This window comes from Nerophis ophidion, linkage group LG22 (genome assembly GCF_033978795.1).
Source record: "Nerophis ophidion isolate RoL-2023_Sa linkage group LG22, RoL_Noph_v1.0, whole genome shotgun sequence".
Lineage (NCBI taxonomy): Eukaryota > Metazoa > Chordata > Actinopteri > Syngnathiformes > Syngnathidae > Nerophis > Nerophis ophidion.
The window spans coordinates 2,442,802-2,470,251 of NC_084632.1; the positions used below are offsets into that span (position 1 = coordinate 2,442,802).

Here is a 27,450-nt window from a genome sequence, read left to right on the forward strand (position 1 = left end):
AATGATCAAGTATGACACATAGAATGGACCGTTTAAATAAGAACATCACATTTCAGTAGGCCTTTAAGGATTTTGAATGATGGGCAAAATTTCAAAAAGAGTTCAGTTCCCCTTTAAATGAAGTGTCATTTCAGCCACCTTTTATTTTTCCTTCTGCTGAAGAAGACTGCACACCTGGAGCAAATGCCACTAATTCAGAAAATGTGTTATTTAAAAAAAAAAAAAAAGGTAAAAATGACATGAATGAACCATTTTTTTCTAATTCTCGTACTGAAGCTGGACAGGTAGGTGGTTGGGATTCAACTAAAAGCTCCTGTAGTACAGTTGTAGTGTTGTCGTTGACACCTGTACCTCACACAGGTACACCTCGGTGGCGGGATCTGGGTGGAGGAGGAGAAGTGGCACCAGCTCCAGCGCACCCAGGGTGACTCCAAGTTCACAAAGAACCTGGCGGTCATGATCTGGGGCACGGAAACTCTGAAAAACCGTAGCGTGACCGGCGTGGCCACCAAAAAGAAGAAAGACGCCCTTCCCAAACCTCCGCTCTCACCGAGCAAGCTAAAACTAGTCCGAGGTAAGTGGACTCCACCTGCCGGTCCGCTTTTAGCGGTGAAGCCTGACCGCTCACATTGTGTCGTCTCTCTCAGAGTGTCTCTATGACCGAGTGTCCCAAGAGACCGCAGACAGTGCGGAGATCACGCAGAGATTGTCCAAAGTGAACAAATACATTTGTGAGAAGATCATGGACATCAACAAGTCCATCAAGAACGAGGAGCGACGGGAGTCCAAGCTGCTTATCAGACAGACGGTCAAGATGGAGAACTTTACCTACGACGGCATGTAAAGATGTCACACCAGCATCCTCCCCGGTTTACGGATCATGGTGCTTTGAGGCTGATCATCACAGTCTCCGCATCTTTGAGTCATTTGATGGGTTATGACCCCCCCCTTTCAAGCCAACACCTTCCTCCAGTTTCAGACAGCTTTACCCACCAACACATGCGAGTGTTTTTTTTAGGGTAAGCTTTACCACGGTATCGGTACCAAGGTATGTTGCAAAAGATTGTGAAATTCATGTATTGTTCTGTGTCAGAACATTATTCTGAGTCTTCTACGCTTTTAAAAAGTACAAGATGACTCCCCTGTATCCAAGGATTACGATGCCGTCGACGTGTCAGAAGCTCGTTTGCGGTTGGTACCGAGTTGATCTTAAAGAATGAAGTCTTAACTGCAGAGACACTGTTGCTGAAAGAGATTGTAGTGGCCGTCATTTTATAGAAGCTTCTAAAGAGAGCTTAGTCGGATTTGCACAAAATTGTACTTGAACTGATGTTCTTAAGGGTTACTTGGGGGGAAATTACCTGAATGGTACATTCCCTAAAAATATCGGACAGTGGAACCTCCAAAGTGGAACATCTGTGTCGGAGGTTGACTTACAAGTTGTTCAGATTCCATAACAAATGTTAGGAAAGTGCGTGAAGTCAATAAATTACCTTACTTTCTAGACCAGGGGTCGGGAACCTTTTTGGCTCTCAGCCAAATATTTTAAAATATATTTCCGTAAGAGCCGTATAATATTTTTTTAACACTGAACACAACTAAACACGTACATTTTTAAGCAAGACCAACATTTCTAGAGTATGACAGGTCTCTTATTCTTTGTAATAACATTGTTATTCTGAAGCTAACTGTGGAGGGGGTGTGGCCTGCGGGCCTGCAGCGACAGTTGCGTAGACGGCCCACCCGGGCCTTGTTATCTAATCACCTGTCGCTCTGTTATAAGCAGCAGCCAGGAGGAGAGACTGTGTTGGGGCTGGAAATACTATTGCTGGAAAGCAACTGGGAGACTTATTGAAAAATAAAACAATAATGTAACCCTGAAACAGGCGCTCATGTCGGTGCTTGGTGGTCTGAAGAGCCCCCAGGAGGGCAAGCCCCACACTAACCAATAATAAATAAATAACTTCTTACCATTGACGCAACTTCTTGAACAGGTGTGGTAGAAAACGGATGGATGGATTAAAAATGCATGATAATGTTTTATATTTTGAACATTATTTTTAACACTGTGATTACAAGTGGAATTATTCATTACTTATCGTGTTAAGCAACGTTAGCTCAGATTTATCCGAGAGCCAGATGCAGTCATCAAAAGAGCCACATCTGGCTCTAGAGCCATAGGTTCCCTACCCCTGTTCTAGACTATGGAGCGCAATAGTATGAGTCGCACTACCTAAACTTTCAGCGAAAAAAATGTTGTTTCCATGCATTAGCCACACTGGACTATAAGCCGCAGATGTATACGTTGCAGTGTTTCCCCCCGACAATTTGTTAGTTAAGGTGGTGACTCTCCAGGGGGTGGGTGGGTGTAAGGATCGGTGTAATTCAGCCTGTCGCCATCACGTCTCCACCTGGTCGCTGCCACCACAGCCTGGTAGGGCAATAGACTACAGACTGTGGTGAAGTAGGCCGGCTTCGTCGCATGAAGAAGCCTACAACTTTTGGTTGTGTTTTCCGCTCCATTTGCTGAATGGCGATATACAATATATATCTCCATACTTTTTCCGTAAGGTAGAAACAAAACAGTCCCAGTTACCTGAGATACTAAAATAGTGACTTACAAAGTGAAATTACTTACTGTAAGTAAACGTTCGCAATAAGCGTTTAAGGAAAAAGAGTTAAAAGTGGGGCCACATTCTTAAATATGTTCAACTCACCATGCTTAATTTATTACAGCATTTGGGAAGCCTGTCGTTGATTTTTTTAATGTAAATGTTATATTTGTATCAACATGTGATAGCAAAACCAGGCTGCTTCATTACTAATGATTAATGTAACTATAGCTGAAAAAATAGTCATATAGCAATAGGAGACTATTCATCCCTGAACACCATGGAGTTCATGTAGGCTTTATGATGCATTTACATTATATCAACTATCAGAGACAGAAACTCTTCATTTAACATAATTTCCTTTTTTTGCTGCTGCAACACAGCTCAATCAACACAGAAAAAGGTCAAGTGAAATAACTTAGTTGTTAACTATAGGTCAATAATGCTTGTGTTTCTCTCAGACAGACAAGGCTTTGCTGTCCGTTTAATATGGACGCACGCCACACACACCACAGTGAGCTAATGTTACGCTAAAAGCTAATTAGCCTTCACCTCTAGGACTGCGAGCGAGCCGAGCTGCCGCTTATGTTTCTAGACCATCAACGGGCTCATAGTGATGTTACTAGTACTTGACTGGGAGGTGTTTATTATAATTTGGAGAGAGTCTGCTGCCTTATGCTTACCTGCAAAACACCTATCTTCTCACCCGCACCATCTCTCCTCTCTGCCTGTCTCTGTCGTGAGCACTGACTACATGCGCTCTGAATACGCACCGCTGATTGGCTGTTACCGCTCTGCGTATAACCAATCAGATGGTTCTGTGGGACGTACTGGCAGAGCTAAGCTAAGCGTAGCAGCTTGTACAGACTTAAGTTTAGATGGTGGCACTTGGTTGTTAGGCAGCCGCATTAACAACCAAGCGCTGCGGGAAACCCTGCGTTGTAAAATTTGTTATTTACACCGAAAAATTTTGTAAAGGTTTATTTACATAACCTAATTGTTTCTGAACGGTGCCTGTAACACGGCAGTAAAACGGCTGATCAAACAAAACAGAAAAGTCTTCAGTCAGCTAAACAGACTCAATATTTACTGAATTTATCGAGAAATTTATGAAACTGAAAAAAAAATGCCATTGTAAGTTAAAAATGCAAACTTTTATTTTTATTAACTTTTTGTTTTTACCCTCTTTTAGTGCCCTTGTGTGCATTATCCATTCCATCCTTCGTAACTGAGTTACTGGATGGAAAATTTTCCCTTGTGGATCAAACGTGTTGGCATATTAGTTAATGCTAACGACACCAGCTTGGTTACATTATGGTACCATGCACAAATATGTGCATGGAAATACTCATCCATAAGTATGAATTGTTGTAGTTACATTGTAAAACGTACACACCTTGCATGGAGTGATGAACGACGAAACCATACGAGTAGAAGCACTATGGAGAACTAGTAAACGGGACGGCACTTATACTTCCGGTTCAAGGCACAAAACAGAAGTAAATACTGTAGATTTTCAACCCGCGGTGAGTGAACTGGTTTGAAAGATGGCGCCATAGCACAAACATTATCGCACTTGTTCAGTTTCTGTTGCTGTTACTACTATGAAAGATCCATAGATCAGCCACACCTAAGGGTTTGAAGTTTGGGAGAAAAAGTAGCAGTTTGAAGTTCGGAAAATACAGTAATTCCAGGCTCATTTGTCCACTACTATAAAACCTTCAATAAGCTTACGGGCAATGTTTGAAGTAAACTAGGGCTGCAACTATTTTGATAGTCGACTAATTGGATAATGACGCGGAAACATATTCAGTGGCTCCAATCTAGCCATCAGCTTTTAAATTTAGCTTGAGCTATTTTTGTGCTAACAACAAATATGACTTCTTCATTTAAAAATATTGATTTCCTCTCTAACTGTGCGGCTCATTAGGCTGTTACAAAAATAATAACTATTTAATTGTCCGTTTTAAAGCCAGGACAGGCAATTTGCTGATTGAAACAAATCTTTTTTTTTCTAATGTTAGACAGTCAAAATACCTTGAGATGTTCGATCATATCGGACTGCCGATATTATCGACCGATTAATGCTTTAAAATGTAATATCAGAAATTATCGGTTTCAAAAATTAAAATGTATGACTTTTTAAAACGCGGCTGTGTACACGGACATAAGGAGAAGTTTGAGCGTCAATAAACCTTAAAGGCACTGCCTTTGCATGCCGGCCCAGTCACATAATATCCAGGGCTTTTCACACACACAAGTGAATGCAAGGCATACTTGGTCAACAGCCATACAGGTCACACTGAGGGTGGCCGCATAAACAACTTTAACGCTGTCACAAATATGCGCCACACTGTGAACCCACACCAAACAAGAATGACAAACACATTTAGGGAGAATATACGCACCGTAACACAACATAAACACAACAGAACAAATACCCAGCACTAACTCTTCTGGTACGCTACAACATTTTAAAACAAGCTAAGATGACATATCAAAACAACACTAAATTAAAGTGCACTTTTTGTACAGAATGCCACTACAATAGTTTAAAACAAATAAAGTGCACTTTTGTGCATGATGTCACAAAAGATATTTCAATGAAGTGTCAAAATAAAAATGAGCTGCATAATAGGAAATCAAATAGTGTATGTCCTTCGCTATGTGGTAGGTTCCTGCGGACGTTATCTCCTTTTATTCTTGACTATTTTTTTTCTTACGGTGTAGATCTGGAAATTGTTGCTTGGGCTTTTTGTTGGTGTGGCACCGAACGGAGATGTTGACATGCGGAGTTTCAAGCACTCATTCTCGAGCAGGTGACTTTTCAAATGATGCTACATTAGCATTGCTGCTACTTTTTGCAGCAACGCTTTTGCCGCATAATTCTTCAACATCTTCCCGCTTGAAGCCAAACCACCGCCAGAGGATAGACCCCCCGCTGTTTTTCTTGGAGATAAATTCTTCCTTTGTTTGTTACAATAGTATAAAACAAATAAAGTGCACTTTTGTGCATGATGTCACAAAAAATATTTCAATGAAGTGTCAAATAAAAATGAGCTGCATAATAGGAAATCAAATAGTGTATGTCCTCCGCTATGTGGTAGGTTCCTGCGGACGTTATCTCCTTTTATTCTTGACTATTTGTTTTCTCACGGTGTGGATCTGGAAATTGTTGCTTGGGCATTTTGTTGGTGTGGCACCGAACAGAGAATTTTGTTGGTGTGGCACCGAACAGAGATGTTGACATGCGGAGTTTCAAGCGCTCTTCATTCTCGAGCAGGTGACTTTTCAAATGATGCTACATTAGCATTGCTGCTACTTTTTGCAGCGACGCTTTTGCCGCATAATTCTTCAACATCTTCCCGCTTGAAGCCAAACCATCGCCAGAGGATAATTAATTCTTCCTTCGTTTGTTACCAGATTCGCACCTTCTCTCTCTCTCTCGTATTACCAGCCGCACCGTTTAGCATCACAGCTAACGTTACCATGTGGCCACCTGTCTGCAACAAAGTGCGAGACGAGAAAGAGTGGGAAACGCCGGCAGCGTAATGCCCGCGTGAGAACGTATACTCTAATATCACGATATAGTCATTTTCTGTATCGCACAGAGACAAACCGGCGATATATCGAGTATATTCCATATATATCGCCCAGCCCTAAATCGCAGAAAGTATTTGTATTAATACAATATTTTTAACTTTGGAGGTTCCACTTTATTGTCATCTAGACCATGTCAATGGACCGTGATCTTTTTTGCACAAGTTCCTCCGAGTGTTCCTGCTAGCCTTTAGAAGGCGTCCAGAGTTTAACGGAGAGTTATTTAGTGGCCATTGTACACGGAAGCACGTGGAAACCTGTGGCTGTGCTACCCAGCCAATCAAGGCTGGCAGACAGTGTGACTGTTGAACATGTAATCGGGGGAACAGGAAAGGCCTTAAATGGATTTGGCAATCAACCAGGGCCACGGCGTGCCCTCGGGTTTTCTAGTGAGCTGTGATTGTAGTCCAAGCTGAAGTCTGGAGACTTGGCCTGCACTTTGCTGTGAGAATGTAGAACTTGTCTGTAGGTAGTCTTATCAGTGTGGGACTATTATGTGTGTGGTAGTTCAGAGAAGGTGTGTGGGTAAAGCTGTCTGAGGTGATGCTGGTGGTCGTTTGGGGTCTTCCTCAACACTGCAACAACACAATGAAGCAGGGGTCTCCAAACTTTTTTTACTCGGTGGGCGTTTGGGTGGCCACATTGGGTTAAAAGAATTTGGTTGGAAGCTGGACTATCTATTTGTGTGTGTGTGTGTGTGTGTGAGAGTGTGTGTGTGTGTGTGTGAGAGTGTGTGTGTGTGTGTGTGTGTGTGTGTGTGTGTGTGTGTGTGTGTGTGCGCGCGCTATTTATTAGTTTTTTTATTATGTATTGTTTTTTTTGCCCCACAATTTTCTCCCTGTCTCGTTTTTTTTTTGTTCTTTCTGCACCAATCCAACTGCGCCAATCACTAAATATATCCAAACGTTTGATAAAGTATATATATATATATATATATTAGGGCTGGGCAACGATTAAAAATTTTAGTCGAAGTTAATCGCAATATTTCTCTGATTAATCGCGATTAACTGCATTGTATACACAAAGCCCATTAATGAATTCAAAAGTAGTGTGTAGTGCACCTTTATTGGAATATTCTCCCACATGAACAAAAGCGCCAAAACATTTGTTGTGCAAACACAATTTAAATCAGTCCTTGTTAAACAGTAGCAGTTAAATAGCATATTTGATGAAAATCAACTCCAAAAATGTAAATACAAACATTTAAGCTTATTGCCACTGCCAGGGTATTTAAGTTATCCTGTTTGTTATGGAAAATAAATATAATCTACATACAAATCTCTGAGCCACAATCATAACATCTGAACAGGCAATTTCTGAGGTAACAGCAGAAACATTTTTTTTATCAGGGATCTTATGTTTAAAAAACCTATATTATAGGTAGTGGGCTGTTTTAGGGAATTTTGGATCAAATTATCCGTAGTAGCAATATTAATAATGTTGTGTTTATTCTGCGTAGTGCACTTAAAATAATTATGACCATATCTAGGAATTGATATGATGGGAATTTTCCGATTGTTTGCTTGGTGCTTTGATAAACTGAAGGCATCATATACATGGTACTATATTGTGATGTTATGAGCCAGGGAATAAAAGAACTACCCTACCCAGCATGCAACAGGAGTGAGGAGCATGTATAGGTTGTGTCGCCATGACGGCATCTTGTATGTTGTGATATGCACGCTCTGAAAGCAAACGTTAAGAAGTCAGCCAACACTCCTGGTCTGCATTATTCATAAATAGACAGACAACACATATACTCCGCTGCTTCACAGGCCGCTGGATGTAGCCGGCAAAGTATTCCCATGCTAGCTAGCCGCTCTAGCAAGCACGCCTCATTCAGTCCAAAACGGCCCGATCTATCCACATCCAGAATTGTCTGGCGGTCGTAAGTGATCCCGGAGTGACCACGCTGTAAGCCAGCCATGACATTTGCAGAATTGTCCGGTATTTTTGCCAAATGTTCCATCTTTACCAAGAGCCCCTCCACGCCAGGCGACGCCATCTTGTTAAGAAAAGGCGTTAACAAAATAAAAGCATGTAAACAACATACGCAAATGTGCGTTAAAATAATTGTCGGCGTTAATAGATTGATGAGTTAACGCGTAATTAACGCATTAATTTGCCCACCCATAATATATATATATATATATTTTTTTTTTTTTTCTTGGGGTTTTCTGGATTCTGGCCACCAGCAAACAAAATCTGTAGTTTGGGGACCCCTGCTTTCCAGTTGTTGTTTTTTTTTTATTTGTATTGTTTTGTCCCCAAATGCTTTCTGCGGCTTGTCGGCCAGATAAAGTGGTTGAAATCTGAAAAGTGTGAGCCAACAGAGGCAAAACTGTGAATCTGCTGCAGAGCTGTCATCCAGCCTTTGCTGTTCTTCACACTTTTAACCACATTTATTTCTTCTCTCTGTCCCTTTTGTCTCTTTTTTTTTTTACTGGTGTTTCCAAAGTTGAGCTCAGCCTTTTTATGTTACATACATTTAAAAAAAAAAAGAAGGTATTTTTCATGTTTTAGACATTTCGTCAACGAATGTCATTATTATTGGGGTTTTTTTTTACTCGTGTCTGTTTTTCCATGTGACTTGTTGGCTTTCCAAACAAACATCTGCCGAGCCAAAGCGATCAAGTTGTTACATTCAAAAAGCCTATTTAGGATTTTTCACTTAGAATCCCCATGGCAACGGTGACAAATCATTTACATTGAATGCACTTTAATCTCAAATTTGTCAATCTCAACAAAGCCTATTTGAGGTATTAAGGTTGTTTTTTTTATGGCGGAATTCTAAATTATGGCCAAGCAATCATTGTATTTACATAATGCACCTTAAAAATGTTTGCTTTGTGAGTGTCTGGAAAAGGTATGAGCAGCGGTATGTTTGCTTGAACAAAATAGCGTAAAATGCTCTAATTATAGCCTCAGAGTGTGCTCTATTAATTATATGTAGGAAATATATTTTTTGTTTACCCCTAACATTTAAACTTAAGGGTTCAAGCGTTAGAAAATGGATGGATGGTATTTGGAATGTGTGAGAAAGTTGAAGGCAAAAACATGTTACACAACATGGCGGCAACAAAGCCAACGTTGTCCTGGCAAACCGCAGTTATTTGCCTTTGAAGACCACGCACCAGAGGCCTTAATTGGAGCATTTACGGTACTCAAAGATAATTAGGGGCCATTCAAAAAAACTGGATCCTTTGATAAAATGTTTATGTATAATATTAGACGATAGTTACCTAAGTACGATGAGTATCAGCCAGTGTTTGGATGCTGATTGGCTGGTCATCAGCATTAGGAGTGAGAGTCTTTGGGCTCCTCGGGATCTGATCCGATTCATGGGGTGACGATTCGATTCAGAATTGATTCTCGATTTAACTCGATTTTTTTTATTCAAACCAATTCTCCCATATTTGGCAGAATAATGACAATGTAATTGTTTACAAAACAGGTTGCGGGTTAAAAAAGCTCCTTCTGGTTGCATTGAGATGGCCTAAGAAAGTCTAACATTGTTTAGTTTTTTATTGATTTTCTTCTAAATTATGAATCGATTTAGAAGTGGGATGATTCGAATCGAATTTTCGTGCACCCCTTACTCAGCACGGTTTGCACATGACAAATTAGCCTGACCCAAAAATAATTTTGTTCACCATTTTACAAAGTAAAGATAGTCCTGTCATGTATGGTTTTGTTTTTCGACGCCAAAAGGCGGCCTGAGAAAAATGGATATTACACCACCTGACATGTTAGCGGGTTTCCACATCAGACCGAAGTACTTGTGTTTTTGAGTACCCCCGTCATAGTTCACGACTGTATATTGTTAGCGCGTCTGTGATCCTCTTCCTGCACCACCTCTAGTTCCGGACAGGAAACGATTACTGGGTCTTTCAAAAAAAAAAAAAAAAAAACTGAACGTAGATGAAAACCACCAAAAAAAAAAGCTTGTCAAAGTTGCTCGAGGCTTTTGACGATTGAACAAAAGCCTCCTCCTGCACTTTGTACATAAAAAGCCACTACGGGGCTGAACTGCTTTCAAATGAGACCAACCAGGAGGCCACACCGTTGTTGGGTCTATATTTTTACTACGGTATCAGTAACTTTGTATACAATCCACAAACCGGTTCTACTTCATCTAACTTTCACCGCCCTACCTCATTGTTACTCTGGTGTGTGTTTGTCAGTGAACTCTGTGTATAGTCAGAAAAATATAGTAAACCTGGTTACTCAACATGTACAGAATACACATACATACATATATATAAATATAAATATGCATACGAGTATATATCTTCGAATATAAAACACCTGGACTCACGATATCATTGTTAGAAAACGATGTGTTCAATGACCTGCTTCATTCAGGATGCTGCTGTGTTCTCTGCTCTACGCTACGTTGTGCTGTCGATCCCTGCTTTTTGTGTTTTTTGGTGTCTGTGTTGCGTTGGGAGATTTTTAACTGCTTGACGGTGCTACCAGCAAACAGTTCTACACGGATCTGTCTCTCGGACCTCAAATGGTGCTGTTTTTTTTCGTTGTTTTGTTTTCCTCTGGTTTTTAACCCAGACGGGGGCTTTGTTATACATCGGCGCGTCAACCACCGCGACTCCCTCACTTTGGTGGAAGAAGCCAAAATACTTTTACGAAATGCTAACTCCGAAGCCTCGCTGTTGCTGTGTTCCGCGTCCGTGCTATCCGCCCAAAAATAATGTTCCAGTTGTGAGTCTCTCGAGTACCTCAAAGTCTGTTGATTTTTGAAAAGGTTGTGTCAGCTTTGAACGCCTGTGTTTAATTGTTGCAAGTGTTTGTGTTTGAAAAATCTGGTCCAAAGCTCACAGGTGACCTTTGAATAGGAAGTTTGATTTCTATCGACTTGTGTCACAGCAAATGGTCTGCATTACTGTACTGACCCGAATGTAAGACCGACCCGAGTTTTCAAGAGTTGTTTAGGCAAACCGTTTCTCAGAGCATTGAATGGACCGGTCCAGGTTCACGTCTCGTTTGCATAGGCTTTATCAGTCTTGATAGGGCAGCTCTAATCTGAGAAAATGGTGTCGGATCCCAAATATTTATCCTCCAAGACAGTGGCATGAGTCAACAAGAACGCAAAACGTAAAGATATAACGTGTTAAAAAACTATCGTCCACGCAGTCAAGACAGGACAGCCCTAATCTGAAGGGATGGTGTAGGACCTAAGTATTAATCATCTAAGACGCATGACTCCGCAAAAATGGTTTCACTTTTTAGGGTGCAGAACAACAGTCCGCACTCGTCTTCCGCAGATGTACGCCAGGCCTTACCTTTCAACAGGAAAACAAAGTCCTGGATCCTTATCCCATTTCTGATTCAAATCTGCTTCAAAGCTCACATGTGACCTTTGAATAGGAAGTTTATTGATTTCTATCGACTTGTGTCACAGCAAATGGTCTGCATTACTGTACTGACCCGAATGTAAGACCGACCCGAGTTTTCAACAGTTGTTAAGGCAAAACGAAGACTTCTCAGAGCATTGAATGGAACGTCCAGGTTGTCTCAGGAGACGGTTCACGTCTCGTTTGCATAGGCTATATAAGTCTTGATAGGGCTGCTCTAATCTGACAGAATGGTGTCGGATCCCAAATATTTATCCTCCAAGACAGTGGCATTAGTCAACAAAACTTGTTAAAATCTATCGTCCAAGTATTCGAGACAGGACAGCCCTAATCTGAAGGGATGGTGTAGGACGCAAGTATTAATCATCTAAGACGCATGACTCAGCAAGAAGGGTTTCACTTTTTAGGGTGCAGAACGACAGTCCACACTCGTCTTCCACAGACGTACGCCAGGCCTTACCTTTCAACAGGAAAACAAAGTCCTGAATCCAGACAGTGGTCTGGATCCTTATCCCATTTTTGACGTTTTCTGAAAGCTGAATCACCATGTGCCCACAACTTATGGAGCCATCTACAGCATAATGAAAGAAACCGAGTGAGGCCTCTTGTGTTTTGTCTCTACGGGTGGAGGCGGGACCGCAAAAGTACACAGACAGAAATTGAAGCTCGTAACGTAAACAGAGAAATGTAACGACTTGTTTCTTATCCTAGTTAGGATATTTCCTGAAAGATTATTCAAAATCGATCCATAACTGTTTGCGTTATCTATAGCGGAATAAAAAAAACTGAGTGAAGCCTCTTGCCAGTCGATATTAGTTTTGTCTGTGCCCACAGAAAATAAACGCATGGAAGTGCTTTTCAGTTATTTTCTGCCATGGCCCCCATTTTGGGAACCGAAATGACCGCAATTAAATTATTGAGAACCTAAGTACAATGCACTGTAGTATTTACCTTCTTTATATAAGCCGCTTTTGACTACTTTCTTTACATTCCGGTCATCGTTCTTCCCCTTTTGGTAGCTTCCTGTGTACTCACAACTTCTACTTGCGAGCCTGTTGATTAGATTGAGCACTGCTAGCCACCTAGCTGCTGTTTTTTGTATTGTTCTAACATGAACACTAGTGTGGAGACAGATATATATATAATGAAGATCTCCCCTGCCACTCGTGACCCCATCACAGTGTCCCGACACACTAGTGGAGAAACATCGGTCGCGAGGTAACACATTAGAAATGATGCGAATCAGGCCCAAAATTTAATTTGTTGTTACTTATTAAATTTAAATGAAAGTCTACCCAAAACAATTGGAGTTATTTTGCTAATCCCAGTTTCCAAACCAACGGCGGAGGTTATGGACAATGTTGCCTTCAGGTTTTCAGGGGTCTCCATGACCATCGAGCCAACGGAATACTTCAAAAGATTGTCACATTTTCCGTACATCCTAGACTTACGGAATACTTGAGATAATAAGGAAAGGGGATTCCACAAAATTGACTGATGTTGCCTGGCAGAAGTCTCGACCTACTGTATCGTCCTACAGCACGGAACAAAAGCCTGTTCAGATGTGCAAACGTCTTCTGAGACAAATCTGAACAATCCAGTTGTGATCCGTTCAATGTCGTGGGAATAAAATTATGTGGATGAGACTAAATTTCAGTGTCGGAAATAACTCGGCGATGCTAGTAAAAGGATGCCTTTGGATATTCACATTCATCCAGGTCATTGTGCTCTCAGTATCAACAGTTCTATAGGTTGATTTAAGATCCATTTAAGTCCGAGAGCATGGACTGATGAAGCCTGTGCGAATTTGAGGCCAATAATCTTCTGATACAAATCTGTATAGTCCAGATGTGATCCGGTCAATGTCGTGAGAATAGAATGATGCGGATGAATGAGAATATCTGACTATAATTAAAATCCTGTTTTCATTGTCTGAAATAACTGAGAGACGATAGTCAAAAGATGCCTGTGGATCTTCTTATTCATCGGGTTCACAGGATTCTCAGTATCAACAGTTTTATAGGTTGATCTTAGATCAATCTCAGTCTGAGAGCATGAGCTGATGAAGCCTGCTTGGATGTGAGGCCAAACGTCTAAGACAAACTGAATAGTCCAGTTGTGAGCCGTTCAATGTCGTGAGAATAAAATGATGGGGACGAACGAGAATATCTCAGACTTAAATAAAAATCCTGTTTTCAGTATCAGTGAAATAACTGGGAGTTGGTAGTCAAAAGATGCTTATGGATATTCTTATTCATCCAGGTAACTGTTCTCGGTATCAACAGTTTTATAGGTTGATCTTAGATCAATCTGAGAGTTTGAGCTGATGATGTTCTCAGGATCAGCAGTTCTAGAGGTGGATCATTGATCAAAGGAAGTCTGAGAGCCTGATCTGATGATGCTGATGACGGATGAGAGGCTGATTGTCGTCTAAGACAAACCGAGCAGTAGATTTGGCGATCGATTGAATGCTCTGAGAACGTCACTAAAAAATATAATAGTAGTTCCTCTTTGATCGCCGTTATCGTAAAAAATTATCGACATAACTCTTGTTCGCTGCTGTCGCCGTGGCTACATCTCTCCGGGTCTACTGGTGTGTGTGTGAGAGGGACAGGAAGAAAAGCTCTGACTTGCTCAGGGACATAGCCGGGGTTAGAAATCCACGGACCGTCTTTGTCTTTATTTTTGGGGCCGTCGAAATACCGAGCAGGGAAAAAAAATGTTGATGGTGATTTTTCTCGACTGTTCTCCTGATTGCTTTTACTCCTCGTTCATTTTTTCCTGGTTGATGTTTCCACAGCGGTCCTTTAAAGATGTGTTTCATGCAGTAAAACTGGTAGACCTCGGTTCAAGTCGACTAAATGTTCGTGTGTGTTTTGTTTTTGGGAAGCAGTTGTCCCAACTGGGGGTGGCCATGAGAGTATGTTTTGTGTGGCGCAGTCGGGAGAGTGGCCCGTGCCAGCAAACCTGAAGGTTCCTGGTTTGATCCCCCACTTTCTACCAACCTCGTCACGTCCGTTGTGTCCCTGCTCCTGCATTGGGTCGTGGTTAGGGCCTTCAGTGCATGAATGGGTGAATGTGGAAGGTAGAAAAGCACTAGGTATAACCCGTTCACCATTTGGGAGGTGAGGATTAACTATTATTTATTTTTAATCGTTCTTAATAGAATGTTCTGACCTCCTATTTCTATGCCATTGTGGGGGGCGGAGCCAAACTTCCAGGGCTTCTTTAGACCGTGAAAATCAACAGCGCCTCTGCTGGTTGCAACCAAGTAGCGCACCCTATTTTAACATCCTTGCTTTCAGAGGGTAATAACCCCTGGTTTTCTCCTATGTTCGACCCATGCACTGTTAGCGCTTTTTTTGCTAACCGTTGCCGTGACGACATTCACCGTCCTCGGAGTCCAAGTGTGCTGTGCAGAACTCTTTGGGATGGAAGTACATTGCCAATGCTCGTTAGGGCAAGACAGGGTAACCAATGGTCCGCTGCGTCGCTATACGGCGACGTAAAGGACGCTCCAGTGATTGCGGTAAACCCCAACCCTCAAGACCGCCGCTTTAGCCCGGCACAGGTGGTACCCCAACCCTCAAGTCCCGCTGCTTTAGCCTGGCAAAGGTGGTACCCCAACCCTCAAACTTGCCGCTTTAGCCTGGCACAGGTGGTACCCCAACCCTCAAGCCCTCCGCTTTAGCCTGGCACAGGTGGTACCTCAAGTCCGCTTTAGCCCATCACAGGTGGTACCCCAACCCTCAAGTCCCGCTGCTTTAGCCTGGCAAAGGTGGTACCCCAACCCTCAAACTTGCCGCTTTAGCCTGGCACAGGTGGTACCCCAACCCTCAAGCCCTCCGCTTTAGCCTGGCACAGGTGGTACCTCAAGTCCGCTTTAGCCCATCACAGGTGGTACCCCAACCCTCAAGCCCGCCGCTTTAGCCTGGCACAGGTGGTACCTCAAGTCCGCTTTAGCCCATCACAGGTGGTACCCCAACCCTCAAGCCCGCCGCTTTAGCCCGGCACAGGTGGTACCCCAACCCTCAAGCCCGCCGCTTTAGCCCGGCACAGGTGGTACCCCAACCCTCAAGCCCGCCGCTTTAGCCTGGCACAGGTGGTACCTCAAGCCCGCTTTAGCCCATCACAGGTGGTACCCCAACCCTCAAGCCCGCCGCTTTAGCCCGGCACAGGTGGTACCTCAAGCCCGCTTTAGCCCGGCACAGGTGGTACCTTAAGCCCGCCGCTTTAGCCTGACACAGGTGGTACCTCAAGCCCGCTTTAGCCCATCACAAGTAGTACCCCAACCCTCAAGCCCGCCGCTTTAGCTCAGCACAGGTGGTATTCATTTCAGGAACATGTTTGTTTTATTGTCCAAATAAAAAGCAAAATAAATCCAAACTTTTATTCTATCAGCACTCGTCTTGTGTGGCTGGGGTTTTTTTTTGTTTTCTGTGTCTTCCACCGCTGCACGGTGTTGTACTTTGGGAACAAAGCTGATGCATTTTGGTGTGCTTTAAAATGATAAAGATGTCAAAGCAATATCCATTTTTGTTTGTCGTTTTGTCTTCGAATGCATCGATTTAAAGCAGTGTTCCGTTTAATCGGGGCGGAGTAGCTCGGTTGGTAGAGCGGCCGGGCCAGCAACTTTAGGGTCCCGGGTTCGATTTACGCTTCCACCACCCTCGTCCCTGCCGTTGTGGCCTTTGGCAACACACTTTACCCACTAGAGAAAAGCGCTATATAAATATAATTCACTTCACTAATCTTGACTTCCTCATTTTGATTTAAAAATTAATCATAAATTGTTTTATTTATTTTGTTTTGTAGGTTAAAGTGTTTTATATTGTGATTAATTTTTAGGATATTTAAATTATTTTTATGATTTATTTATTTCTGTTTATTTATATATACATACATATATATATATTTATTTATTTTTATTTTTTTTAAGTGGGGGATGGTATAGCTCGTGGAGGCCGTGCCAGCAACTTGAGGGTTCCTGGTTCGATTCCCGCTTCCTCCATCCTAGTCACTTCCGTTGTGTCCTTGGGCAAGGCATGGCTGCAATCAGAGGGCCAATTCTAACAATGAATAATGTAAGAATTTTCCTCTGGATTTCATTATTAATTATATAAATTATTTTAAATGTACTGTGGATTTTACAGTAAAAACTTTGCAAAATTTTACTGTAAAATAGTTTTTTGTGTTTTTTTTTTTTACAACATTTTACGGTAAATGGAGAAACACTACCGTTGTTTTTTTTTTGGGGGGGGGGGGGGGCTTTAAGGAAAAACATGGCAGCTTAATTGCCAGAATTTGTGTGTTAAATTGTTGGTTTTCCCAACATTATATTGTGAAAAACAGTACATTCTGGCAACTTAACTGACAGTTTTTCTATTGTAAAAACAAAAGTTGCCTTTTTTTCCTTTTTACAGTAATACACTGTTAAAAACACAATTTTACAGTAAAAAATATGGCAGCTCAGTCAACAGAATTTTAACCGAGAAAAAAAATTGTTTTTTTTAATATAAAATAAAGGACATTGTAAAAAGTATTGTCATTTTTATTAAAATTAATTATTTAATTAATTATTATTTAAAATTTATTTTTATTCACACAAAAAATTGGAAAGTATGGTCGTATACTATAATATCTGTTGCAATATTGGATACTATTAATGTTTAAAAGACTTGGAATTTTTAAGCAGTATATATATATATATATTTTCTGTCAAAATAAACAAATATCCATTACAATTAGTGAGAAAATATGAAGTACTTTATAGACATGTGTTTGTGGGCCAGATCTGGTCTCCGGGCCTCGAGTTTGACACCTTGTGGTTTAAATAATTATATTTGATGCACTTTAAATATGTTCTATTACAGACTAAAAACAATGTTAAAATAATTAGCTGTAAGTTGATCTGTATTTATTTTGTTTTCTTTATGCAGAGGTGTACTTACAACAATTTCAGAGACAATTGATGACATTTTGACACGTTTTCCTTCTCCCTAGCGGTGGCGGACCAGAAAATAATCGAGACTCAGTTCAAGTTACATTTTTGAAGCAAAAAAAAAAGTAGTTCAACACAAATCCTGTCTTTTTGTTTGGAACTTGTATACAAAGTCAGCATGTTACGTCACATATTACACATTTTCATTCCTCATGACATGTCCGAAAGGGAGTAAGAAGAAGCAAAGTTTATTTCATCCTAACGCCTTTCCACTTCATAACAACTTCTACATGTGTTTAATCCTTGTTCTCAAATTGTAACACATTTGAAATCAACGCATTCCAAGTCCAATAGAAAGTAATAACTCATCTTAAATCATTAATTTTATTTAAATAATACAAAAAAAAATTACATTTTTAAAATACATGATTTATATATAATATCTATATTGTACAGTATATGTATATGACTAATATTTTATTATTATTTATAGCCCCTTCCTGCTGGTAAACTGGAATCTCTGGCAAATGTGTTATTTTGCACTAATACAATTCTAGTTTGATTATAAAAGTTAAAACAAATAGAAGGGAAACATTGTTTTAATAAAATTTTTGCTTAGGGGCCCCAAATTAGACTTTTTTTTTTTTTTAAACCGGCATTCAAACTGTTCTACAAACAAATATTTGATTGTTTTTCATTCTAAGAGCACTACTGCAGTATTAGTGCAGTGTCAATACAGGTAGTGAGTGTGCCAAGCGCTCACTGAGCCGTCACACTTGGGTTTTCAGTGGCCAGCAGAAGACGTACTTCAACTCGATGCCACGCTTTGCTTTGTACAAAGTAAACCGAGCACACTGGCTGTACTGATACTGCACTGGTGTTTTGGAATGGTGCCATCTGCTGGAGTAAAAAAGTCACTGCATTAGACCTGCAAATTAAATTAATGGCACCTTTTTTAAATGAAGACAAGCTGTGCAGAAATGATTATGAAAAGATGTAACTCCGGTCATTGAGCCAAATAGTAAACTGGGAAATAATATTTGCCTTATTTAATGCAATGCCATGGAGTTCAGGGTGCGCATCATGCTGAGCTGCTTGAAACTCTTAACTACAAAGATGATGGCCATGTTGACTTAAGTCTTCGTATAGTAGTGTTTTGTTATTTCATCCGTTGAGTGGATCATTTACACTAAAAGAAGGTCTTGCACGTCGATACTGCATCAGTCTGCCGCCGCCTGCTTATTGCGACATCCAGTGGACACATTTAGTATGGCAGTATCTTACATTAAAAGAATTGAAGCTCATTTTTATATTTGTGTACTCATGTTACGGATTAGACCTAATTGTTCCGTTGGTCCGTATATTTCACAACATTGACCGAGTGGTACGGCGAAAGAAAAAAAATCACTTGATTAACGTACAGTGTTTTATTTTCCTGTACTCAAACACAGTCAATCAATCAAAATTTATTTATATAGCCCTAAATCACCATTGTCTCAAAGGGCTGCACAAGCCACAACGACATCCTGGGCTCAGATCCCACATCAGGGCAAGGAAAAACTCAAACCAAAGGGATGACAATGAGAAACCTTGGAGGGGACCGCCGATGTTGACTTATGCAGGTCCCTAATACACAAAAACAGGTACCAATAGGTGAGAAAAGTTGGTTTTTTTTGCATTTTAGGTCCCCTTTAAAACAATAAGGAATTTTACTGCGTGTTGGCCCCGCGATGAGGTGGTGACTTGTCCAGGCTGTGCCTTGTCTTTGAACTCACGACCTACCGATCTCGGGGCGGACACTCGAACCACCAGATCAGACGATGACATCACCACAAACCGAGAGACAATAGTTCACCAAACCCTTTCAGTTTTTCCCACATTAGTTTGCGCATGTGTACCTAATGATGTGCCTCTTAAACCGGGGTTCGAACTCACGACCTACTGATATCGGGGCGGACACTCCAACCACCAGATCAGACGATGACATCACCACAAACCGAGAGACAAAAGTTCACCAAACCCTTACAGTTTTTCCCACATTAGTTTGCGCAGGTGTACCTAATGATCTGGCCATTACCGCTCCTCGGCCGGGGTTCGAACTCACGACCTACCGATCCCAGGGCAGAGACACTCTAACCACGAAGCCACTGAGCAGTATTAATTGTTTTACTTGTATTTTAAAACTAACAAACATTGCTCGGGGGATACGTGAAGAATCATTTCCAGCAGAAACGGTTAGAAGGTGCAAAACCGGATGTTCATTTTGCACCCGCAGTGAGCGAAGGCGTCCAAAAGTTGGCGCCATTGCACAAAAACAAGAACACACCTTTTCAATGTTTCTGTCCGGTGTTGAATAGAAAACATTATGTCTGCCGGGCGAAGAGAAAAACATAAATTAGCCGCACCGTTTTATAAGCTGCAGGGTTCATAGCGTAGGAAAATTATACTTTTTTTTTTTTAGCAAAGCTAAGCTGCCCTGACATTTTCCGGTGTGGCTACGAGCGACTCAAACCTGCTCGACGATCATGTCCTTCCTGAGTGGTCCATGGAACCCACACGACGACAGCAAGAGACTGTCACAATGTGTAAATAAATGAACACTGAAATTCAAGTATTTCTCTTATTTACACATATATATATATATATATATATATATATGTGTGTGTATGTATGTATATGTGTATGTTTGTATGTATGTATGTGTGTATATATATATATATATATATATATATATATATATATGGGCTTCACGGTGGCAGAGGGGTTAGTGCGTCTGCCTCACAATACGAAGTTCCTGCAGTCCTGGGTTCAAATCCAGGCTCGGGATCTTTCTGTGTGGAGTTTGCATGTTCTCCCCGTGACTGCGTGGGTTCCCTCCGGGTACTCCGGCTTCCTCCCACCTCCAAAGACATGCACCTGGGGATAGGCCCCTCCCACCTCCAAAGACATGCACCTGGGGATAGGTTGATTGGCAACACTAAATGGTCCCTAGTGTGTGAATGTTGTCTGTCTATCTGTGTTGGCCCTGCGATGAGGTGGCGACTTGTCCAGGGTGTACCCGCCTTCCGCCCGATTGTAGCTGAGATAGGCGCCAGCGCCCCCCGCGACCCCGAAAGGGAATAAGTGGTAGAAAATGGATGGATGGATGTCTGCCAGGCGAAGAGAAAAACATAAATTAGCCGCACCGTTTTATAAGCTACAGGGTTCATAGCGTAGGAAAATTGTAAATTTTTTGTTGTGTGTTTTTTTTTTTGTTTTTTTTTAGCAAAGCTAAGCTGTCCTGACATTTTCCGGTGTGGCTTCGAGCGAGCGGACCGTCACTTATGTGCAAACGGAGTCATTTCCATACGGTATTGCCCGTGTAAGCAAGCGTGTCATTCGCCCGTCCATGTGAGTGCGGCCCAAACCCCCCCCAACGTATTCCCGCCCGCCGCTATCGGCAGAGGTGATGATGGATTAGCGGCGTGGCTTCCGCGCCGGGTTGGGCTCTGCGGCCCTCGCCGTGTGTCGCAGCGGCGTCCCCACCCTGCGGTGAAAAGCCAGAAAAGGGCGAGGAGGGGGTGGAGATATCCTATTTGTGTCACACGAGCGACCTAATGAATATGGACGTTTGGCTGCTTTTATGGAGCTTCTTGGAACATGCTCGGATTCATCTTATCTGGCGCGGCGGCGGCATAATCACTGGCGGTAACGCATTTCCTGTGTGACATTGGATGTGTTTGGAATGCAAAAAAAAAATAAAAGAACCTGCCGGCTTTTTACGACCGTGGTAGAATGTGAGGGAGGGGACGTGGCCCGCCTTATGACTTCCAATCAAACACGACCACAGCATGACTCATCCCGACCAGGCGTACTTGCCAACCTTCACACCTCCGATTTCGGGTGTGGGGGGGCGTGGTTAAAAGGGGAGGAGTATATTTACAGCTAGAATTCACCAAGTCAAGTATTTCATATATATATAAATATATATTAATATGCAAAATACTTGACTTTCAGTGAATTCTAGCCGTATATATATTTATATATATATACATCCATCCATTTCCTACCGCTTATTCCCTTTCGGGGTCGCGGGGGGCGCTGGCGCCTATCTCAGCTACAATCGGGCGGAAGGCGGGGTACACCCTGGACAAGTCGCCACCTCATCGCAGGGCCAACACAGATAGACAGACAACATTCACACACTAGGGACCATTTAGTGTTGCCAATCAACCTATCCCCAGGTGCATGTCTTTGGAGATGGGAGGGGCCTATCCCCAGGTGCATGTCTTTGGAGGTGGGAGGGGCCTATCCCCAGGTGCATGTCTTTGGAGGTGGGAGGGGCCTATCCCCAGGGGCGTGTCTTTGGAGGTGGGAGGGGCCTATCCCCAGGTGCATGTCTTTGGAGGTGGGAGGGGCCTATCCCCAGGTGCATGTCTTTGGAGGTGGGAGGGGCCTATCCCCAGGTGTATGTCTTTGGAGGTGGGAGGGGCCTATCTCCAGGTGCATGTCTTTGGAGGTGGGAGGGGCCTATCCCCAGGTGCATGTCTTTGGAGGTGGGGGGAAGCCGGAGTACCCGGAGGGAACCCACGCATTCACGGGGAGAACATGCAAACTCCACACAGAAAGATCCTGAGCCTGGATTTGAACCCAAATCCAAGTGTATTTGAACTTATTTTAACCTCATGTTATCAACTTATTCTAACATGATTTTATCCACTTATTTTAACCGAATGTATTAAGTTATTTTAACCCGGTGTTATTGACTTGTTTTAATCTTATGTTAGCAACTTATTTTAGAATATTATCGACCTATTTCAACCCGATGTAATTAACTTATTATAAACTTGTTTTTATTATAAACTTGTTTTTAACCTGATTTCATCAACCTATTTTAACACCTTTATTTTAACCTTATGTTATCAACTTATTCTAAGATGATTTTATCAACTTATTTATACCCAATGTTATTGAGTTATTTTAATTCAATTTATTGAGTTATCTTAACCCAATGTATTGACTTATTTTAATCTTATGTTATTAACTTATTTTAACATGATTTTATCCACTTATTTTAACCCAACGTATTAAGTTATTTTAACCCGGTGTTATTGACTTGTTTTAATTTTATGTTAGCAACTTATTTTAGAATATTATCGACCTATTTTAACCCGATGTAATTAACTTATTTTAATCCATTATTATAAACTTATTTTTAACCTGATTTCACCAACCTATTTTAACACCTTTATTTTAACCTTATGTTATCAACTTATTCTAAGATGAATTTATCTACTTATTTTAACCCAATGTATTAAATTATTTTAACCCGGTGTTATTGACTTATTTTAATCTTATGTTATTAACTTTTTTAACATGTTTTTATTGACTTATTTATTCTAACAGGATTTTATGCACTTATTTTAACCCAATGTATTAAGTTATTTTAACCCGGTGTTATTGACTTGTTTTAATCTTATGTTAGCAACTTATTTTAGAATATTATCGACCTATTTTAACCCGATGTAATTAATTTATTTTAATCCATTATTATAAATTAGTTTTTAACCTAATTTCACCAACCTATTTTAACACCTTTATTTTAACCTTATGTTATGAAGTTATTTTAAGATGATTTTATTGACTTATTTTAACCTCATGTTATCAACTTATTCTAACATGATTTTATCCACTTATTTTAACCCAATGTATTAAGTTATTTTAACCCGGTGTTATTGACTTGTTTTAATCTTATGTTAGCAACTTATTTTAGAATAGTATCGACCTATTTTAACCCGATGTAATTAACTTATTTTAAACTTGTTTTTATTATAAACTTGTTTTTAACCTGATTTCATCAACCTATTTTAACACCCTTATTTTAACCTTATGTTATCAAGTTATTTTAAGATGATTTTATCAACTTATTTTAACCCAATGTTATTGAGTTATTTTAACTCAATCTATTAAGTTATTTTAACCCGGTGTTATTGACTTGTTTTAATCTTATGTTAGCAACTTATTTTAGAATTTTATCGACCTATTTTAACCCGATGTAATTAACTTATTTTAAACTTGTTTTTATTATAAACTTGTTTTTAACCTGATTTCATCAACCTATTTTAACACCTTTATTTTAACCTTATGTTATCAAGTTATTTTAAGATGATTTTATCAACTTATTTATACCCAATGTTATTGAGTTATTTTAACTCAATCTATTAAGTTATTTTAACCCGGTGTTATTGACTTGTTTTAATCTTATGTTAGCAACTTATTTTAGAATATTATCGACCTATTTTAACCCGATGTAATTAACTTATTATAAACTTGTTTTTATTATAAACTTATTTTTAACCTGATTTCATCAACCTATTTTAACACCCTTATTTTAACCTTATGTTATCAAGTTATTTTAAGATGATTTTATCAACTTATTTATACCCAATGTTATTGAGTTATTTTAACTCAATCTATTAAGTTATTTTAACCCGGTGTTATTGACTTGTTTTAATCTTATGTTAGCAACTTATTTTAGAATATTATTGACCTATTTTAACCCGATGTAATTATCTTATTTTAATCCATTATTATAAACTTATTTTTAACCTGATTTCATCAACCAATTTTAACACCTTTATTTAACCTTATGTTATCAAGTTATTTTAAGATGATTTTATCAACTTATTGTAACCCAATGTTATTGAGTTATTTTAACTCAATCTATTGAGTTATTTTAACCTCATGTTATCAACTTATTCTAACATGATTTTATGCACTTATTTTAGCCCAATGTATTAAGTTATTTTAACCCGATGTTATTGACTTGTTTTAATCTTATGTTAGCAACTTATTTTAGAATATTATCGACCTATTTTAACCCGATGTAATTAACTTATTTTAACCCATTATTATAAACTTGTTTTCAACCTGATTTCATCAAACTATTTTAACACCTTTATTTTAACCTTATCTTATCAAGTTATTTTTAGATGATTTTATCAACTTATTTTAACCCAAAGTTATTGAGTTATTTTAACTCCATCTATTAAGTTATTTTAACCCGGTGTTATTGACTTGTTTTAATCTTATGTTAGCAACTTATTTTAGAATATTATCGACCTATTTTAACCCGATGTAATTAACTTATTATAAACTTGTTTTTATTATAAACTTATTTTTAACCTGATTTCATCAACCTATTTTAACACCCTTATTTTAACCTTATGTTATCAAGTTATTTTAAGATGATTTTATCAACTTATTTATACCCAATGTTATTGAGTTATTTTAACTCAATCTATTAAGTTATTTTAACCCGGTGTTATTGACTTGTTTTAATCTTATGTTAGCAACTTATTTTAGAATATTATTGACCTATTTTAACCCGATGTAATTATCTTATTTTAATCCATTATTATAAACTTATTTTTAACCTGATTTCATCAACCAATTTTAACACCTTTATTTAACCTTATGTTATCAAGTTATTTTAAGATGATTTTATCAACTTATTGTAACCCAATGTTATTGAGTTATTTTAACTCAATCTATTGAGTTATTTTAACCTCATGTTATCAACTTATTCTAACATGATTTTATGCACTTATTTTAGCCCAATGTATTAAGTTATTTTAACCCGATGTTATTGACTTGTTTTAATCTTATGTTAGCAACTTATTTTAGAATATTATCGACCTATTTTAACCCGATGTAATTAACTTATTTTAACCCATTATTATAAACTTGTTTTCAACCTGATTTCATCAAACTATTTTAACACCTTTATTTTAACCTTATCTTATCAAGTTATTTTTAGATGATTTTATCAACTTATTTTAACCCAAAGTTATTGAGTTATTTTAACTCCATCTATTAAGTTATTTTAACCCAATGTTATTGAGTTATTTTAACGCTCCCAGACTCCGACATGGCGGCGCCGACATGAGGGGACAAGCCCAGACGAGCGCGGTTTAGCCGTGTTCTGCCACAAAAGGACGGTTGTTGAGACACAAACATGTCTTCCTAAACGCCGCGTGATCAAACCCGGCCTTCGTTAAAACATTCCAGCCAGCGCGTCGCCATGGCAGCAGCACCGTCGCTGTCACGGCGACTCCCTGCAGTCGCTTAAATATTCATCCCCCGCCTCTCACCTCTTGACTCACCTCAACAACACTCTCCTCCAGTCACACTCTCTCGGCCAATGACGGCCGGCTAATTGCACTAATAGTGTTTTAATAGTATGTTAATTACCTGTTAATGGGCCTTTAAATGTCGTTAATGCACACCCTTAGTTGGGTTTCAAGGTAAATAATGCGTGTCCGAGAGGATCCAGCCGCCTCTCTGGAGATTGTTTTCTGCACGTTCATATTCCATCCACTTATTGTCCTCCAAATATAAACTATTAAACACAATATATCAACATCCGAATCATAATTGAACAATATTGCAGGGTAAAACAGCACATTTGTCACTATCAACAAGTGTCAAATATTCACACTAACACATACAAAGTATCCAAGGCAGAATTGAAATAAACAGTATCCAGTAACAAACGTGTCCGCAGAGTCCATCCTATCCCATCATTCAACTCACCGCGTCACACGCTTAACTTAATTGTCACCAAGAAACAAAATACCACTCCACTTTAATTTGAAGAGAGCTAACGAATTGATTAACGTGGACCCCAAGTTGAAAAACTTATTGGGGTGTTACCATTTAGTGCTCAATTGTAGGGAATATGTACTGTACTGTGCAATCTACTAATATCAGCCTGAATCAATCAATCAATTTAAAAAGTACACACCAAATATTTGTACTGCAGTAACACTTGGGTATACTTTAGATTAGTCTGTGTACAGCTTGATATCCACCAAAAACTTTCTTGGTGAGTGTTATTGTCCAAGGGTGCATGAGTGCTAACAACACTGGAGAGCAGCGGCTCAAAAATGTAATTTATATATATATATATATATATATATATATATATATATATATATATATATACATATATATATATATATATATATATATATATGACTTTTCATCAACACCGTGCCAAAAGTGACACTTGTCTGCCACTGTCAGCGTCAATCCGGGCCCATGATGCATTGCAACACACACACAGGAAGGAAGCGGCGCTGCCAGCCATGACTGGTGTTAACGAGCGTCTCGTTTGGAGGCGTCACATGACCCTGGGCCCTGCACGTCGACGTCGGCGCCACTGAGGGGTCACCACGCGGTCTTTGGGTGTGCAGGAGGGGGATATTGGTCTTCAAATTGTGCCGACAATTTCACTGAGTGAACATTTGTGAGCCAAAAATGTATTTAAAAATGTATTTGGTTAAAATTCCGTGTATAAATGATTAATTTAAAGAAAAATTCAGTGTAAAAAAATTCACTGACGAAAAATTCAGTGTGAAAAAAAATGTTTGGCGCTGAAAAATGTTGTGTAAAAAATGTTTTGTGTGTACAAAAGTCAGTGTAAACAAAGTCAGTGCAGGAATATTTGTTGCTTCAAAATTCAGTGTAAAAAATCAGTGCATGAGAATTCAGTGGGAAAAATGTTGGTGCAGAAAAATTCATGATAGAAAAATTCAGTGCAAGAAAAATTTAACAATAAAAATAAATCATCAGTGTGAAAAAAGACACTATGGAAAAATTCAGTGTAAAAAAATTAACTGACGAAAAATTCAGTGTGAAAAAAAATGTTTGGCGCTGAAAATTTTTGTGTAGAAAATGTTTTGTGTGTACAAAATTCAGTGTAAACAAAGTGAGTGCAGGAATATTTGTTGCTTCAAATTCAGTGTAAACAATCAGTGCAGAAAAATTCAGGTGTGAAAAATTTGGTGCAGAAAAATTAATGATAGAAAAATTTAGTGTAAAAAGAAATTGTATAATAAAAGTTAAGTACAGAAAAATTCAGTGTAAAACATTCGGTGGTGAA

The 27,450-nt window shown here is 39.6% G+C and overlaps 2 protein-coding genes across 14 annotated transcripts in view; both read left to right on the forward strand.

The window, feature by feature from the left end:
• bend5 (BEN domain containing 5) overlaps nt 1-16,113 on the forward strand; it is a 45,459-nt gene extending 29,346 nt beyond the window's left edge. Inside the window, exons 5-7 of one of the 11 annotated variants that reach the window (XR_009803618.1) lie at nt 361-574; nt 648-15,795; nt 15,832-16,113. Coding sequence is in view for 1 of the 11 variants with exons in the window: in XM_061882981.1 (XP_061738965.1) it covers nt 361-574; nt 648-844 (411 nt within the window). In the remaining 10 variants the exon portion in view is untranslated. Of the gene's footprint in view, nt 1-360; nt 575-647 lie in introns of all 11 variants that reach the window. The other 10 variants (XR_009803619.1, XR_009803620.1, XR_009803621.1 and 7 more) reach the window with 10 other exon arrangements.
• agbl4 (AGBL carboxypeptidase 4) overlaps nt 1-27,450 on the forward strand; it is an 861,886-nt gene that overhangs the window by 684,549 nt on the left and 149,887 nt on the right. The window lies entirely within an intron of this gene.